This window comes from Poecile atricapillus, chromosome 1, assembly GCF_030490865.1.
Source record: "Poecile atricapillus isolate bPoeAtr1 chromosome 1, bPoeAtr1.hap1, whole genome shotgun sequence".
NCBI lineage: Eukaryota > Metazoa > Chordata > Aves > Passeriformes > Paridae > Poecile > Poecile atricapillus.
The window spans coordinates 64,882,143-64,901,532 of NC_081249.1; the positions used below are offsets into that span (position 1 = coordinate 64,882,143).

Sequence of the window (19,390 nt, forward strand, 5' to 3'; positions counted from 1 at the left end):
AATATTATGATGTTCCTGAACATAAACAAAAAACACCATCTGCTTTACTCACCCATATTTACAGTCACCTCAGTGAGTTGTCAATAAACGGAGCAATTATGTCTGTTAAATTTTAGTATAGGTTGCTCATTTATCTGATGGTATGAGCTGTTTAAATTGTGGAATTCAAATGGTTCAGAATTAAGCTATTTTAAGTAACTTTGGTTTTGCTCTAAAATGAAAAAAAAAAGAAGTGGGATAGTTTTGTATATTATGTTTTTGCTTCTGAAATAATTAAATCGCTTTTCTCTTGTCTCTGTTCTCACATGCTAGCCTGCTAGTAAGGGCCCATCCTGAAGAGGTGTGATCATACAGCTCAGTGTTTAGAAGTCAAATGATAAGGAAAATGCTACAAATGGCCTAAAATGAATATTGTTACATGTTTGGGAGCATATGCTTGTCAATCCTGATTGTTCAAGCCATGCTTATGGCTTTCAATGGGATTTAAAATGTCAGTTTAGGGGTGTTGTTTCCTCTGTGAGACTGAAAAAGGATTCTCTGGGGAACAATCAGCTTTGAATGACCCATCTGGGGCCAGGGTGATTACTGACAGGGAGGAAGATTGGGTGAAATGAAGCTAGAGCCAGATCTTCACAGATATTCTAGATAACAGATGCCCACAAAAAACAGCCCTGTAATTTATGCAGCTGGATATCAAACTCCTAAATTGCATATAAAAAACACCTCTCATATTTTATTCAAATAACAAGCAAACAGCCTTGTCCTTTGAGAGGGTTGTCCTCTGCTACTACAGCCTTCAGAAATGGTTTAGTCTGAAATGCTGTGCTTAGTTTGATTGTCAAAATAATTTGCGAAAAATACTCTTGGGGGACAGTTTTAGGGCTTGGGAGCTGAAATGCTTCTACTGTGGTTTTGAGGTTATCCAGCTCAACAGGGCTCAGCCTGTACTGAAGGACAGTGTGAAGAAGGGTGTGATGAGGTTTCTACACAGTTTGGAAACCTCACCTGGAGTTTTTGTTTATTTATTATGCTGGTGTTTGAGATCTGAACAGTAGATGAGCCCCAAAACAGCAGAGAAGCAGCAATATCTGCTTTCTGGCTTTATAGCGTCATAGGTTGGAAAAGATCTCTTAAGATCAAGTCCAACCATTAGCTCAGCACTGCTACATCCACCACTAATCTGCATCCTTATGTGCCACATCTGCATGTTCTTGAAATGCCACCAGGGAGGGGGACCCTACCACTCCTCTGGGTAGCCTGTTCAGTGTTTGGCAACTCTTCTGGTGAAGTAAGTTTTTCCTCATATGTAATCTAAGCCTCCCCTAGCAAAACTTGAGGCCATTTATTATACTGTTGGTTGTTTCTTGATAGAAGAGACTAATCCTCACTTTGCTACAACCTCCTTTCAGGCAGGTGTAGAGAGTGTTAAGATCTCCCCCGAGCCTCATTTTCTTCAGGCTATACCTCAGCTGCTCCTCACAGGACTCACTTTATCTTCCTGTCTCGTTTGTGGGTTTTTCAATCTCTGGTGGCAGATTCATGCAAATTATTTCCAGTTTGTATTTAGTGGGGTCTAAGACCAGTTGGGCCAAGTACATCCCAGACAGAGGACGGCCACAGAATACCATCCAGTTACATCAGAGACACAAGACTTGGTGTTTGTAAACATCCTCTCCTCACCAGCATAACTAACTCCCGGAAGACTCTTGTACAGGGGATTTCTCCTGTCATCCTGCCTCCCTCTTCAGCATTTTGTGTGAGCCCTGCAGCGTCAAGGTACACTCCTGTCTCATCTGTGAGGAGATCAGAGCTTCCCTCTAAGGGGATGGATCCCCAGAGAGAGAGACCCAAGAAAATGAACACAGAACATCTAATTGGTAAGCTTTGTTTTGTGTGTGCGAGTGGGTCTTTTCTCAGTAATATTAAAAAGGTGTAGAACTAACCAAACAGAAAATGTATGTTTGATCTGCATTTGATGTCCGACATAGACTGGAGATGAAAACTCAGAATCTGCCACTGTAAGCGACAGAGCATGTTGCCTCATGCTGCCCTGCCAGGATGCATCAGCATCTACTTTCTGACCCCATGGACAAAAAAGACAGATTAAACTATTGATACACTTCTGTACGGAGGGATGGGCTAGAGAAAGAAAAATAGGATCTAGTTAGGGAAGGCAGAAGAATTTTTCAGCCCGTAGTAGAAAGCAGGAAGGTACATGGTGGTTTAAGAGGCTGAGTCTACTCTGTCTTTTTTGTTGCTATAGGAGACTTGGGAGATTTTTGCCCACACTGAGTTTTTAATTTGCTTTCCAAATGTGAAACTCACATCATGAGTTTGTTTACCAGGTGTGTTTGTGATGAATCCTAATGAATGTATCAAGAAAAAAGTGAGTCTTATTCCAGCACCCTGGAGCTTTTCCACAACTGCTGAGTGATGAGCTCTCACACTTTGTGGTGCATTGCAGCTCCTGCTTTGCTCTGGACTAAAGAGTCAAGTGAGATTTTTGGTGATTATGACTATTATAATCCATATACAGGGATGGCAAACCAAGGTTAGTGATGCATGAAGTTGTGGCTGGTTCTTCCCTATTGTTTTTTTTCTAGATCCTTTCATTTGTTGTGTGGTTATATGGTTTGAAACTTTGGGGTAATCAGAGATCTCTGTGGTGGTTTGTGGGAGTTCAGAGTTTCATTCAAAGGCATATTTTCATGTTCTCCTTTCTTAATTGTAACCTAGATTATTACCTGGTATCAGGATCTCTAGGACTGTTCTTATGGAGAAGGATTCAAATGTACTTTTTCAAGTTTTGGATGCATGCTTTTTGCCCATGATGGTTAGGGATGATATCTTGACCTCTAACTCTTCTCAGCTTCTTGAGTATCAGTCTGCTGAGTGCTGATATTTTTCCCATCTATTCCCCGTCTGTGGACTGTGTAATTCCCACCAGGCATCTTCACAGTGGGCTCAGGTGGATGGTAGATGATGCTACAACACAAAAATGCTTTTGAAGAGGTTCTTCTAAAACAAATTTGTCACTGGAGAAAAAGATCTTCAGATATTTTCTGTAAGCTGGTCATTTATGTGGAATTAAGAGAGAGAGTAAAAATGTTGAGTTCTTCTGAACAAAACATCCTTTCATGATTAATTTACTCAGATTTCAGATTAAGAATTATGAATGATGCCTAATCTGTGACTTTCCTTGATCTTTTTCCACTCACTAAAGGACACTAGACTGCTGATACTTTAGGTACCTGTCGTAGCCTGACACACCACTAGAATAATGTGAAGTACTCTGTATGGAGAACAGGTAGCCATGAAAGGGTTAAAGAGTTTCACACTAAGTACTAATAATCCTTTTTTTATACACACAGCCTTAAGGTTTGCACAGTAATTTGCTTAGGGAAGCTCCTCAAATAAATTTTACCGCTGATTGCAGAGTGCCGGATGATACCCCGTAAAACAGCCAGGGATTTAAAACTGCTGTTTTTTGGGAAGGGTGAGGAGGAAAGCTGGGCTCCCAGGGCACCACTTCTGTGCCCAGCTCTCAGGGAGACCTGAACCCAGGCCCTTCTGAATGCAAAGGTGTTTACATGTGAGTAATTAAATCTGCATCAGAGCCTCAGAAGTAGAGTGGTCAAAGCTGCAGGTAGCCAAGGGCTGGGGGTAACAGCCAGGTGTGCAGCAGCCACTGCCAGCTGGCACAGCCCAGCCATGCACAGGCACCCAGGAGGGGCAGGGGCTTCAGGAGGCTGTGCTGTGTGTCCTCCTTCCCCAGCATTGCTGGGAATGTTCTGACAAACTTGTCAGTCCTGTTCAGCTGCTCTGCCAGCTTGTGCCTTACAGATCAGGGATCCTCATGCTGGTCCTGACAAGCTGATTTTATTCTCACACAGTACAAATTGAATTGTTACCTATTTGTCATTTCTGTCTGCATGTGAGTTTTATTTGGTATCAGAAATTTCCAGTGCTGCCCTACACCTCTGGAATAACTTACCTTAGTACTGTCTTCACTTCGGGCAGTAAAATAATGAAATTAGTTTTATATTTGTTTTATTTCATTAGAATGAAATTTTGGGATGAGCTGAACACATGGAGACAACTGCTTAAAATGCAGAAGTATGCATTTTGACAAGCACTAATTTTGAAGTTTATGGTCCAGTGAATGGATTGGTCCATGAATATTCCTCAAAATATTCATCTAAAGAAAGCAGGAGTTCCCCTCATTTACCTTGTTACTTGTTTCATACAAACTAAACTTTGCCTCACCTGACAGTTTCATACTCATGGTTACTCCACCCATTCATTTATTTCTCCTTCACAGCCCCCAGGTTTGGTAATATCTTTCATTTTTGTCTTTTTTCCTATTGCAAAAAGTATTTTCTGAACTTTTTCTAACTTTCTATGCAGAAGGGCCATAGAGTTGAATGTTTGATTAGGTCTTTTATGGCTTTCTTTGAGTGATGGGAGGAAGGAAGAGGGAGTGAGTTTCTGTGGACTTTATGCTCCCATATGATTGCACTGGGCTAGACGTACATCCCTGGGATAACTCTTCAATTTTACATTCATTGCTCTTCTTCCTTATATTTTTTATAGCTGACAGGCAGGAAGGAATTGGTGTCTGTGGCTGGATCCTGGTTTCCCTTTCATTCCTCCTGGTGCTTATTACCTTTCCTATTTCCATCTGGGCATGTATTAAGGTAAGCTAGCAGGATTTGAGGCACACAAAGAAAGCTCTACTATCATTGCTGTTACTTTTTTAATGATTTGGTTAAGACAAGGCACCTCACATTCATGTTTTGGGAATCATAAGGGTTTGTAGCAAAGATGTCCTCTGGAAATGAGATCCACACAGATCACAGAACACAAATGTTCTGTGTTGCTACAGCTTCCTCACTTTATTTCTTACAGTCCCAACATTTATCATCAGTTAAACTTACAGTTCAATATCTGTTGGATGACAGGCCTTCAGTAGCTGTGATGCTCTAAGTGAAGTAGTTTAGATTACCTGAGGTGAGAGCCCGTTTGTCTACAACTCCTCTGAGTGTGCTGGTGATGTTGAGAGAGTTCTGGGGTGTCCTTTTTAGATCACTGTTAATTCTTTCATAAGTAATATGTTTTGTTTCCAAGGATAGGGGCCGAGTTTTTACAGCAAATCATGAGTCAAGTAGATGTGAAGAAAATGATTTGCAGCTTTGTTGCTTCCTACATTATTTGTACTTTCTTCACATTTAATATGGGTGCCAAAGATTAAAAGACCAGGGAGTGAGAACAGAATTAATTGTAAAATTCTAAATTTAAAATATTTTCCTAGGTTGTCAGAGAATATGAACGTGCTGTTGTATTTCGTCTGGGACGTATTCTGCCTAAGAAAGCAAAGGAACCAGGTGAATACACACAGTTTTGCTCTGTTAAAGTCCTCTGTGTTTGTTTATGTTATTACAATGTGCTCAGATCACATAGAGAATTACAGAGGTTCCATGAAATCCTTCTTCATAGCATAGAGGGGAATGAGAAGGTCCTCTCTAGTGCAGTTCTTTTACCTGCAGACTGTTTGTTTTTCTGAACGGAAGATACAGCCACCCTCCTGTCATAGCACAGAAGTTTGAGTACCTCGACACCAGGTATGACTTTGCTGTTCAATAATTTAGACAACAGAGGGTTGAGTTCATGCTGCAGACAATGTCAGGGGACTGCAGGGAGGTTTAAATTCAGTGTTCAGGTGTGCCATGGTCTTTTTTGAGTGACTGTGGCCTCTCTCCTTGCGCCTCACTTCCAAAACAGCTTATTGCTGCCAGCTCCTTAGCTGTCCTCTGCTCTGAAAATGGTAAATGTGTCAGGGCAGGGACACTCAGCAGCTACAATGAGTCTGTAACAGCCCCCTAGGACCAGCTTACAAATCACAAACCAAACCCAGCTACAGAAGGAGTTTGCATTGGTGCAGTTACCACCGCTGGGCAGTGAAATGGGAAAACTAGAAGTTGAAATAACAGGGAAAAGTCCTGCTTAGGTACTGTCCTTCCTCTTGAATAGCAGTCATGTGGTCCAAAGAGCAGCTAGACCTGGTACAGGGCTCTTCTGTGTGGCTCTGGGCACCAAAGCAAGATGCTGAGATTACAATAGAAGATTAGAAGTTTTGTCCAGTCTCCCTCTCCAGTGAAGGAGATTTGTAGGGACTTCTTCACAGGTTTTGTCACATCCTGGGACAATGTTCCTCATGTGGTGCAGGAATCTGGACCTGGGTGATGTATTTCCTGAGGACACGTACTGAACCATACATGGCTTGTGATTTAAAAAGGAAAAATTAAAGTCATGGAAGGAATTTTTGCCAAAAGTCTCATGGCAGACTTCAGACAAGAGTTTCAAGCTGCCCATTTCCAGACCAGAGTCCTAGGTCACTAAGCTCTAATGAGTTCACATTATTTTCAGATATCTGTACTTCCCTCTGCTATTTGAAAATGCAAATCACTGTTGTCATGTCTTGTAAGCAGAAAGACAGCTGCAATGATAAGACAGGGTGTTATTCCCCATCCTATGGGTATTTCCATCTGTTTATTTTCTCTAGGATACATGGAGCTGGACTTCAGTTTCAAAGTTTCATCTAATAATTTTTATTTTTCAGGAATGATCCTTGTACTTCCATGTACAGATACATTTATCAAGGTTGATCTTAGGACAGTTACCTGTAAGATTCCTCCACAAGAGGTAACTTCTCTGGCTGCCATCGAAGACAGGAAGAAAAGATGCAACAGTTCCATGGCACAATCAAAAATAATGCACGTTTTGTAATTTTGCCACACCAAGCTATGATAGTATACCATACTTAGCTGCTTTGCTGTATCTTCTGGATTTCAAGCTACTTGCAAAACAACTTCTTGCCCAAAGAAGTTATGGGTGCTCTAATCCCTGGAAGTGTTCAAGGCCAGGTTGGAGGGGGCTCTGAGCAACCTGGTCTAGGGGAAGGTGTGCCTGGCCATGGGAGGGGGGATGGAACGGAGTGACCTTTAAGGTCCCTTCCAACCCAAACCATTCTATGATTGTCCTAATGAAAATCTGCAGATGCATCATTGCAGGTCAAGCTGGTGTTCAGAAGTGTGATTTCAAAAACAAGGGAAGCATGAATGAGAGACAGGGAGGATAAGAGGAGAGGGCTACAAAATTCCCAGTTGTAAATTAATGTCCTAATAAAATTGGATCTGACATGGAGCTCCATCATTCAAAAGAGCCTTCTACATGTGTCTGAAAAGACAAAATACCCATGGGTAACAAATCCCATTAAATTAACAGGAATTAGCAGACAATCTCCCACAAAACTCAGGTCTAAGAAGGAATGGATGGAGGAAGCAAGATACATCCAAGCAGGATATACCTTCAGGCATTTTACTGGGAAATTTTGACTGAAAAATTTAATCTGAAGAATCAGTTGTTGAGCAATCCTATTCTGATCAAGTTATAATTCTATGTGGCCTCAGCCCCATGGCAGGACAATTATTCTGCTTATGGAGTTGGCATTGCTGTCCCCTTCCTTAAACAAAGAGCAGAGGGAGAAGATGCAGCTCCAAGACCTTTTGGGTCTTCATAATTTCCTACTGTATTCCCCAGGAGATTTTTTTTGGACTATTACCTTTCTGTAAACAGAAAGAACCTTTTCTAAGACTACAGGGTGCAGGGGTGTGTGGTGTGAAATGAAAAATGCCTCCCCCAAAATGTGAGGCTGGAAGGAAGATGGTTCCAGAACTTGTGTTGTGTAAGACTTAGCAGCTTTTGGCCAGGCTTCTGCAGCAGCTGGCAGGGTTTTTGTGAAGCATTCACTTGCAGCCAAAAGATGTTGAGGAAGGAAGTGATAGTGGAGCATCATCAGTTCTCCACTGAGGCCAGCTGCCCTCTGAAGCACAGGCAACTTGTCTAAAAAAAGATGACAACTCTTCTATGAATGTTTAAATATTTCTTTCAGTTTCTTCTCACAATTCCTTTTTGTTTTTAATTTGTTTGTGTTTCTTACAAATACGTTGTTTAGGGGAAGTAGCACAGATCTTTCAAGCTGCATGAAATGTATAAACTCATTAATAGACCTTTCAACAAGACAGGAATAGGATAGCCATAATTTATTATTGCAAAAGAAATTAATTCAAATTATGAGATTCACTTACTATTGAAGCAGTTTTTTAGAGGGTATGTAAAGCATTTTCCCCCAGTGTAAACTTTGTTGATGCTGGACAGCTCTCTTGAAGTAATTTCTTCAGGGAATGACAAAGAAATCAAAAAAATTTCTTAGTTTCTTTGAATTATCTGTGCCTTTTACTCACTAAGGGTTAAAAAATAATATTCCCCTTCCTAGGCAAAGGATGTGTTGTTGGATCTTTCTGTGACTGTGTGCATTTCTCAAATGCAGATTCTCACGAGAGATGCTGTTACTGCCCAGGTGGATGGGGTGGTGCACTACATGATCCACAGTGCTGTCAGTGCTGTTGCCAACGTCACTGATGTCCACTCTGCCACCTTGCTTCTGGCACAGACAACCCTGAGAAATGTTCTGGGTACACAGAGTTTAGCTCAGCTCCTGGCAGGTTGTGAGGAGATTGCACACAGTGTCCAGGTAAACCTTTTGGCACTCAAAATTCACAAGCATGAAAATGTCTTCTGGGGAGTAGCAAATTAGAAATAATCTCTTTTTCTTTACTCAACTAGGATAACATAATTTCTCTTTTTGGGTTTTTTTTTTTTTTCAATTATACATCTCATTGCTTAGAGTCAGAAAGAGTTACTCTAAAGGTATTTCTCCAGGCTCTTGTAGCAAAATTTTCTCTATCAAAAAGCAATTAAAATTCTCAAATTATCCAGTGACTTTAAAAAAATCATCTTAGCCCTTGCACAGAGGCAGCTGCAAGCATGCAGAAAGAGGACTGCTGCTTGGCTGCTTGTGGGAAGCGCTGTCTCGAGCAGACCCTTGATTGAGGCAAGACTTGTATCTCCTACTACAACTAAGTACAAAATGGAGCTGTTGTATGCTTTAAAATGCCATCTGGTTTCCTTTTTTTTTTTTTTTTTTTGGCAGCCAAGAAGAGAGCAGGGGAAAAAGCCAACACCCAATTTACTAATTTCAGTCAGAGACAAGGCATAGTCAGATGAAAGAGAGACTACCCTCTGCAGCCAGGAGAGTGGCCATGAGCAGAGACAGGACCATGGTGGTGGTGTGGATTGCAGGAGTGCCCAGGAGCTGGAGCACAGATGAGTTTGCCAGTGCTGCAGGACTGTCCTGTGTCTCACCCATACTTTTACCAGTACTTTTACCATGCTGTGCCTTTTAAGGAAGTTGCTCTAGTGTTTCTTTGTGAAAAGGAGAAGTTTAGTAAGTGCTCACCTCAGGAAAGGATGGGGATCATAATTTAGGAGGCAGGAGACACTGGTTTTGACCAGCAAGTGTTTCCTGAGGCTGTGGTACCCACTGTGCACACACCATGCTGGGTGCTGGTGCTCCTGGAGCATCCCTTTTTCTGCTGTGCAGGTGTGCCCTGTCCTTCTGTCCAAGCAGGGTACACCACATGACTTTCTCCCTGGCAGCACTGTTGTAATCTTCCTGTGTTGTTTGTCCCCAAGGCTACCCTTGGCAGTGCCATGGAGCAGTGGGGAGTCAAAGTGGGCCGTGTGGAGATCAAAGACATCCGGATCCCCGTGGCCATGCAGAGGGCAATGGCAGCTGAAGCAGAGGCTGCTCGAGAGACAAAAGCTAAGGTGAGACCCACGACAGAGTCCACCTCCAGGCTTTCATTTCCTGGTCATAGAACCACGGAATTGTTTAGGATGGACAAGACCTCCCAGATCACCAAGTCCAACTCTTAAACCCAACTCTGCTGAGTCTACCACTAAACCATGTCCCTGAGCACCACATCTACATACCCTTTAAATGATCACCAGGGTTAGTGATTCCACCACTTCCTGGGCATCCTCTTCCAATGCTTGACAACCTAATTTTTCTCCTAAAATCCGATGTGAACCTCCCCTGGGGCAACTTAAAGGCTATTTCCTCTTGTCCTGTAGTTCCAGGAGTCCTAGTTTGTTTTCTCTCCATTATAAAGCTGGATTTTCACCACTATGGGCAGCATTTCCACACCATTTCCATTTCTGTTCCTTTGCAGGTTGTGGCAGCTGAAGGAGAAATGAATGCTTCCAAAGCTCTCCAGAAGGCCTCCATGGTGCTGTCCGAGTCTCCAGCAGCTCTACCGCTGCGTTACCTGCAAACGTTAACAGCTGTGGCAGCACAGAATAATTCCACCATTGTCTTCCCTCTCCCTATAAATATATCTGGAGGTTTGGGGCAGAAAAGTACAGGGGGATAGAGAATGTTCTATGCTAGCTCCTAGGCCAGAGATATTTAAAGGTTTTCCTAGGAAGCAAGGGGGTCCTGATTGGCAGTTAAAGTAGAAGCATGTTTGGGTCCTCTGTCCCCAAAATAAGAGTAAAGTAAGTATAATAATCATGCACAGCTCCCATGTTGAGACTGCATTTGCAAAGTTTAGACACCAAGCAGTTCCAGCTTAGACTCACCTGGAAGAAAATATATAAAATGGACATTAGACCTAATATAAAATTTTAATGATGCTTTCACCACACTTTACAGAGTTTTGAGTGTTGCAATTATTTGATGATTTGTCTGCTAGGCAAGAACCTCTGAGTTCTTGATGTACTCTACACAGCAGAAGGGTCAGATATTTAACTCATGCCCTGTGGAGTGGAAAGGAAGGATTTGGCTCTAAACCTTAGAGGTATTCTTTCATAAATATTGGCATAATTACTGGGTAATGGGTATGTCAGTGGAACAGCCTATTCTTTATCTTACATTAATAGAAATTAATACTTGCTTTATTGACTTCAGCCGTATTTTGCCATATCGCTGACTTTTATTTAAGCTGTGTAATAAAGTAAAGAGAATATATGACCAGGCATTAAAATCACATTTCATAAATGTGAAAGCTGGGGCAAAACTCAAAGTCATCTGTCAATTTAAGTGTCTTACACCCTCAGTAGGTTTCTTTACATATGCTATGAAGTTACCTATGCAGTTTTTCCTGAAATGAGGCATCCCTACCCTCCATCCATGCAGTGCTTGACAGCTGAGAGGAAGATGTTGCTGATATTCAGGTTCAGCTGATGCTAAATTTGACTTTGCAGCCTTCAAAGATAGCTGTTCAGTTCACAGTTCAGGCACACAGCAATGAACTGTCTTCTGTGAATCTGAAATTAATTGTGATGGAGCTGTTTTGATAAGTGCTGCTGCAGTGTAATGTCTTGGCCGCATGAGCATCACTGTTGCCCTTTCTATCAGTAGGGTCCTTTGACTCCGAATTAACGACCCCAATGCTGACCTACTTCTTATCCTGTCGTTGACAAAGGACCTTCTTATTTTACCACAGTCTAGCACAAGCAGTCCAGGTGGGAAATGTTTGTGCTCAGTAGCTGCTGGCACAAATAGTGCTATGAGCATCAGAGGATGGTGACCTACCCAGTTCTTCTCTGCTTCAGACATGACTGCCAAATGGCATTTTGCTGGCAAGCTAAAGAAGAAAAAACGGGTAGTTGAATATCATCAGCTTATCAGTGTTACCAAAACATTTTCCACAGACTTTTTCTTATCCTAAGAAAAGAGCAATTTTGAGTTAAAACCCTAGAAAAAGAAAAGCTTGGAAGACATGTGGCTACAGAGTGCAGTTAAAAGCAATTCTGTGCCCTCAGAGAGCTCCCAGCCTAACAAGCCTGTGGAAGGCTCCCAAGTCCAACACAGGACATGCTCAGTGTGCCACTTCTAGTTCCAGCTTTAGAAGTGAGATTCATGGAATCCAGCCATGGATTGGTCATGGGGTCAGCAGGACTCACAATTACAACCAGAAACCAGCTGATGTGTTGAAGCATGAGTGTTAGTATCTCTTCTCTTTGAGCAGCAGTGTAATACAGGTAAACACATGAACACCCAATTTTCTTTTTGACCCACAAAAATGTCTTGGCCTTTTTTCAAATATTTTTTTTCTTGCCCAGGGCTGCAGGAATTAATCAGGCAATGCACAATGTGTTTTTCTTTTGACTCTCTTCAGGATAATTCCACTGTTGTATAATATCTCAAGGAGACAAAAACTTCTGCTCTCTCTTCCCCAGTGTCAACTACAATAAACACAATAACTAGTAGAGGAACTGCATTTTTCTTGTATTACCCACATACACATCCACAAGAGGATACTCTAATCAGTGAAACAGCAATGCAAGCAGCTCTGCAATGTTCCAGGTGCCACTGGGATGCACAGGCTTTGCAGGAGGAATTCTGGCAGAAGGCGAGCTGCAGTCCCACGGAGAGATGTGGAAGTCAGAGCCATCTTTCAGACATGGCACAGGCTGTCAGAGGTGCTCAGGAAGTCCTGCAGGTGGGCACAGCTCTGCCGACGCAGAGTGCTGCGGCACTCCCTGTCCTCTGGAATTTTCTCCACCCAGGCTTGTGCATCAAGTAAGTATTGCATCCTGAGTGAAGATGGGACAGGTAAAGGTTAGTTGTTATTCCTGACATGGAGCCATGGGAGAGCGTAATCTCTGAGCTGCTGCATCCCTCCACAGAGGCATCTGAAATAAAGAGTTATACTGGCCAAGAAACTTTCCTGAAACTTGCTTTCACCAGCAGGTTAACTGAGCTTTGAGCAAAGTCTGGGAAGTGTCAGTGCCAAGCTGGGACAGACCTAGTTCAGTATGTCAGGTAAGCTTGGGCTAAGTTTCTGTCAGAGTTTCCAAAACAACACAAAAGACCCAAATGCACACCAGTGGGGCAGTGAGGGGAAGTTTAGTTCCAACAGAATTTCCCAAAATGTTTCATAATTTTCTGTGATGAGAAACTTCCAGTAACTTCCAGTATTTCATGCCTGAACTGGAGAAGACTTTGTAGATTGAACCTCTGCTGGGACACCCCAGTCTAACAGGCTTCTTTTGAAGCAGGCCACCGACCTAGGCACTCACTTTGGTGTCATATAGAGATGGGAATGGAACTTTTTAAGGTTTTAGGAAGTGGTGCTCGCAGTTTGATGGAGATCTCCTCCCTAAAAGCTTTTAGAGGCATTACCTTTCTCCAGTTCTGTGCAGAGAAATGAAACATTTAGGATGTCTTCCTCCCTGAATATTTGATAGTGTCATACTAAATTCCTAATCCAATAAATTCCCTTTTTTCATTAGTGTGACAGTGAGAAATGAGAAGACTATGCTACTCACATGCATGATGTAACAACAACCTTGGGAGCTGCTCTTAGTCATGGTCCCACACATTTCTTCTGCAAACACTGGAGCTCTTTAAGGTATCTGCAGTAGATGGAGTGGGTAGCTTTTCCCATTTTCCTTTTCCAGCTGTGATTTTTTAACCCGGGGGAACCAGGGCTAGATTTGATTCTGAGAAGTCTAGGAACCACAGATCTATGAGCCAATAAATTTGACTGGCTTGTTTCTTCCATACAGCTCCCCTTTTGTGTACGGAGTGGAACACTTTGCATTTTAGTAAATGCAGCAGAATCAGTCCCTGAGAAGTTTGGTGCTGCCTTTACTTTCTGGAGGTATTCTAATGGATTGAGCATCCTCTGGGTTTATGCTCCACAATAGCAACTGCTGCTGCCCAGAGACCATTTTGCACTTACTTGTTATTGCAATCAACTGTTTGCCCATCTCTCCCCATGAGGAGGTAGCGTTTGCCAGGGACAACGTTTAACTTGCACATGGAGCGTGACAGGAACTGTCGGTGCTCGCCCACTTGGATGCTTTCATCCGCAGCTGTGGGACAAGAAGAGAAAACCTCATGAACTTTTCTAACAAAGGGGAGAACTGCATCCCACAGGACACAACCCCCCCTTGATCCTTTGCCCCAGTGCTAAGCCAAGGTAATATTTCACTTGGGAATTGGGGCTTGCCATGTGAATAAATGGCTGTGCTGTGGTAGGATATATTTCCTTTAGTAAGCAAGCCACTTTTGCCTCAGCTGGTTGTCCTGGCTTTTGCAGCAGTTATTGAATGAGATGTTTTCCTATAGACCTGTGGACCTTTCAGATCTTATGGAGTTTGCTTAAATCTCAGAGATGAAGGAAAAGCCAAGGAAAATAGAAAACATGCTATCTTCCATTTCAGAATGTTCAGGTTCAGGGTGGTCTTAAAAGCTAAACTAAATTCAAACATTTTGAGGCTCAACAATGCAGCAGACAGTATCAAAATCCCACTCTCCTTAGTACACCTGACCTGAATGTTACTGATGCAGCCTTTATGCTATTCCCTCTGAATCTGATACACAGGACAATCTCCTGGTGATCTCCATGTTAAAGTAACTTAGAAGATTCTGGTCTGGATTCTGGCCCAGTTCATTCATTCAGAATTGCACTGCTCACTACAGAAGTGGGTATCCAAGGCAGATGAGGTGGCTGCTCAGCTATTACAATGACATGATAGCTTAAAAGATGTTTATTCTTCTCACCAATCTCAGGCCATGAGAACACTATGTTGCTTAACTAGAACAACAGTTTTCAAAGTCCATTTGAACAAAAAAAAAAAAAAAAGAAAAGCAAATAACAGCAATATTCTAATTTCTTACTCTCTTTCTAACTATAATTTGAAATTTCCTGAAGAAATTCAATATTAAACCAGTTTAAATTACAGGTCAATTATACCACAGTCACATTTTTATCAGTTAACAGAATCTTGTGCAGCATCTGCTCTAATATGAAGTACTATATTACAAGTATGGAAAGACTAGTCCTCAAAATCCTAAAAGTAGAATAAAAAACTGCAGTAGAATTTTCTAACATTAATTAGATTTCAGAGAATTTGACATAGACTGCTAATCTGTGAAACCTACCTTTAAGAACCTTATCTACCACCTAGTTAAAACTTGCATCAGTTTAATATATGTTACTTATGTTAGATCTGCACATCCTGTAGGTTTTCTCATATAACCCAAGAGCTTTTTGCTGTTCCTATGATACATGATAAAAATTCGTCCTGAATTTTTATTTTCTTCATGGATTGCAGAGATGGGTCAGAACTACTTGAGAAAATGATGATGTTATGCCTCATTGAGGTTAAATTACCAAGGTGTTTTTCGGTTCATATGCTTCATAAATGGCCTAATACAACTCAGACAGTGGGATCATAAGCATTTGAGTCATTCCCTTAAATGGTTATTATGTAACTTTCAATTTTAAATCTCCAATTTAAAAAAAAAAAAAAAGTTTAAATTTAATGTTTCAAAGCATCCAAGCAGAATTTAAGGAAAACAATTACTTCAAGCTTTATAACCTGCAATGGGAAATAATGTTTAAAAAGGGCCAGGAGAGGGGAGGGAAAGAAGAGGAAAAGAAAAGATTCTGTGCTACTTTGCATGGGCTATACTGTTCCATTAAAGGACTCCTGGAGGACTCATAGGACAGCATAAATATTAACCATCCAGAACATATACACTAATTGTATCAATAACCAAATTAATCTGAGAAGCACACACCTGCAAGATTCTCTTTTGCTGACTCGCAAAACAAATAAATGTTTCCATCTGTCTTTGAACCAACCCCTTATTTCAAAGATGGTTAAGGAAATAATAATGGGGTTCAGGGAATGAGATTTTACCCTGCTAATTCTTATCTAAACTTGGTGATGGCAACAGAGGCCAACCTCACTCAAAAGAGCCACAGAGAACACAAGAGATAATAACACCAGATAATAACACCAGACACAGGCTGATTTGAGTTTTTCTTCATCCTCATTTCCTAGTTTTTTCTTCATCCTCATATGGCTTCATGCCTCCTGCCAGCCTTTGCCAAGCCTGCTGAAAGCTTCCTGATGCTCAGAAGGTGCATCTGACAGCCCAAACCAATAAGAATTATCAAGACATCCTTTCCCTTCAACTTCACATTCAAAAGATGTTTCAGCTACCACACCCCAAAATCTTTCCAGTGCTTTCCTGCAAATTTCCTGCATTTGGACCCAGAGCCCTAAAGCCTTTAAATCCTCTAGGTATTCTCAAGAGATTGATAAAACTTCCCATCAGGATACCATAATCTCAGTATTTTGACCACTGGGTACATTATCTTGTCCCTCCACATGGAAATTCTCGGGTATTTCAGATGCTCTCTGGCTTCAGGAAGCATGGACCTTATTTTCCTACAGGAACATTGGGCACAGATCACGAGTTGTGTGCCATAAAGTACTGTGTGACATTGCCAGGCCCCTTAGCAAAGACTGATGGAGTGAGTTAACTATTCTGTTCCAGAGAGGGAAGACTTCAAAACCTTTGAAGTTCCTTTTTAAAGGCAGTCTCTGGCTGCCAAACTCAAAACTGGTGACCACATGATATCACAGCAGCTGAAGACTGACAGTGTCATCTGACAGCTTCCCCAGAAATTACTCTGAAGAATATCCATGCTCTCTGATGCTGCTGATTAAGTTCACTTGGGGGCAGCTGGGATGACAGGCATGCAAAAGGACATTGTCTACGAGCTGTGTAAACCTTTACACTGCACCTAACAACAAAGAAGCCTTTCTATTTCTTTTTCTAACTCTAGCAAAGTTATTAAATTGAATTTCTAGAAGATTTCCTGTCTTCATTGACCTCAGGTAAGTCACTGTGGACAACTCTTAGCCTGTTCCACAAGGATTGCAATGCTTAATAATTAGTTGAGTAATAAGCACTTCAAATCTTCATTTAGTATCAGAACAGAGGTCAGTGGATATGTTCACACAAGAAAAAATAAGGATCTGTCAACAGTCCATAAAACGAAATAGTTAATTCAGAAGACATAATATCCACACTATGCATATTTCTTGAGGGGTTATCTTAGCCTAGCTCCACTAACCATGGACTCTATGAGTCTGGAACGTGCCTTCTGGTTTATTTTCATCAGAAATGATTGAAGCTCGTGTGCTCTGGGATTGCACAATGTGAACCAAGAAAATTCCCCCAGGGCTGAACTGAACAGTGAGGCAGCTGCACCAAACAAGCCTTGCAATAAATAAGCCTTCTTGAAAGCCTACTGTAGAAATATATCTGATCCTACTTTTCCAAGGCAGAAGAAGGCATCTGCATGGCTCATGCTGGCTAACATTTAGTCAACCTAGTTTTGTTACAGGTGAGTAAAAGGAGTCAAACATTTTGATACTTACACGCTTTAAGGATTTTGTGGATTTTGGCCTCATAGTAATCAAAAACATTCTTGTTTGTGCTGTTGAGGATCTCCACCTCGTATGCTGCAACAGACAACAGCTCTGTGATGCCAGATGGCAACATGAAATTGCATCCAAAGACTGAATAATAGGTGTGCTTTTACCAAGTGTCTGAACAGAAGCCAGTGTACCATCTATTCACAAACCACGGAGTTATTAATCAAGATATTCTAAATTTGTATTCCTTTCTTTGTATTTTTTCAAGGAAGCTCCTCTGTGGTTAGGTTTTCACTCTTTTTCCTGTCCTTCTGTTACCATCTATCTTACCAATGGTGCCCAACCAGTTTTCCTACAGTAGTTTATCCAACATTTTATCCAAAGAAAGGCAAATTAACAAAGAGAAAAATGTTCACCTAGCTCTGCAGAAGGAGCTACTGAACTATGGCATGCCCTGGAAACCCTATTATTTATTTACATCCTGTGACATGGGGGATGTAGGGGTTTTTGGTACTGCACCATGGGTTTTTTCTAAACTGTGTAACATCATGTCCACCCCTCTTTCCTCCAGCATCCTGCTGCATCTTTCCAAGGCTTTTGCTTACCACCTCACTGCCCTGATGACTACAATTGCTCATGCCTTTGTTTTTTCTCCTCAGCCTCTCAGCCACATATGGAATCTCTACTCAATTCAGAAGAGCTCTGGGCACATAAAACTACAAGTTTATTCTTATTAAAATGAGTGATGCTGAAATCAACAGTTGTCTCTCATGCCTTACCATAATCTGCAGTTGGTTGGTAGCAGACAAAACTAACACGCGTGGTTTCTGCTAGCGCTTTACTGAAAGTTGATTTTTGTCTTGGGCAGGGACCTGGAGGGAAGAAAATAAGTCATACACCCTATAGGCATGGCTATGTAGACAGATGTAGTTTACACATCCAAATTCACACAACAGTATAACAGAGAATAAAATGGCAGAACAATTTCCTTAGTGCTGATAGAATTTTCACATACAAATGCACATGTGTATATATATTTAATTTAGCTATCAAAAGATCCTGGATATATTTGAAAAAAATTTGTTTGATACTGAGCATTCTAGAGGATGAAAGTGTCCTGTTATTACACATTAGGACAATTCTAATGGTCCTCTCTGGGCTTAATGATTCCCATGTAAATTGTTCCTAGAAGTAACTATCTTCTTTTCGACCAGCTTCTGTAGTCATTCCTTACCTTCTGCACACTGGCAGACGTTGGCATTGCACAGCTTTGAAAGCATGGCACTGTGCTTGGGAGCGCTGTAGAACACACTGCACCTCCTGTCTGGGGACAAGGAACAAGACAGCTTGGATGGGAGAGCTCAGGTGGAGAAGCCTGTACAGAACAGCACAAACTACATTTGCAGCCCAGATTTTCCCTGGTCCAGAGGAAGCAGAGCACTGAGGGATCAGATGCACATCCGCAGTTCCCAAAGACCTACAGCTTAGGCATCCAGGGTACAGCATTGCTTTTCAGCTGGACAACAGTTTGAGATTATTTTCATTCAGTTTGGATAATTTTTGTTTGGGCATCTTGTTGTTGCTGTTGGGGTTTTTTATTTGTTTTTTTTAATTGTACTCTTCCCCCCCTTTTTTTTTGGCATCCCCCTTTTTTTTGTTCCCTCTGAAAACCATTCATCTTAAAAGCCTCTTTAGACCATAGAACAACAGTGAACATTGCACTATTTCAGAAGAAGATAGGATCAACCAATAGTTAGTGATTTAAACCCAGTGTAAACTGTCTTGGATCCTTCCATTAAGGCAAAATAGAGATTTGTCCTAATTTTCACATATTGCTTGCATAACTTTTGCAAATGGGGATGATTTGCATTTAACCTTTCTTTGAATGAGAAACAAGATTGCTTTCCCTTAGCAAGCACTCTACAAAAGTCAAACCTCTAATATTGCCTTTCTTAGATGTAGAAGGACACAGCCTGACAAAACATAACATGAGTGAAATATGCTTAAAAGAACTGTGAGAAACAGGAACTCAGGAAATCTGATTTAAAAATCCATGAGTGCTAAAGTTCATATTTTGAGTCCATTTGCAATACTGGACCATTCTTGTAAAGATCTCTGTTGAGATAATCTGAAGTAACTGGAAGAGAGTTATGCAAAGCTGGTTATTTTATCAGTCAACAAAATTATGTGGTTTCACACACTACATCAAAATCAACTTTCTATAGACCAGAGGGGTTTT

At 41.4% G+C, this 19,390-nt stretch overlaps 2 protein-coding genes across 2 annotated transcripts in view; one reads left to right on the forward strand and one right to left on the reverse strand.

The window, feature by feature from the left end:
• The first annotated feature begins 4,347 nt into the window (after positions 1-4,347).
• On the forward strand, positions 4,348-12,021 carry STOML3 (stomatin like 3). The gene is made up of 6 exons (XM_058855064.1): positions 4,348-4,697; positions 5,312-5,384; positions 6,620-6,702; positions 8,390-8,593; positions 9,595-9,729; positions 10,134-12,021. The coding sequence occupies exons 1-6, from the start codon at positions 4,500-4,502 to the stop codon at positions 10,332-10,334; spliced, it is 894 nt and encodes a 297-aa protein (XP_058711047.1). The 5' UTR covers positions 4,348-4,499; the 3' UTR covers positions 10,335-12,021.
• A 148-nt stretch (positions 12,022-12,169) lies between these two features.
• LOC131587321 (complement C4-like) overlaps positions 12,170-19,390 on the reverse strand; it is a 40,071-nt gene continuing 32,850 nt past the window's right edge. Inside the window, exons 37-41 of the mRNA XM_058855051.1 lie at positions 18,386-18,475; positions 17,931-18,023; positions 17,155-17,238; positions 13,653-13,785; positions 12,170-12,501 (exon numbers count right to left, since the gene is read on the reverse strand). Of these exons, the coding sequence (XP_058711034.1) occupies positions 12,363-12,501; positions 13,653-13,785; positions 17,155-17,238; positions 17,931-18,023; positions 18,386-18,475 (539 nt within the window). The 3' untranslated portion in view covers positions 12,170-12,362. The remainder of the gene's footprint in view (positions 12,502-13,652; positions 13,786-17,154; positions 17,239-17,930; positions 18,024-18,385; positions 18,476-19,390) is intronic.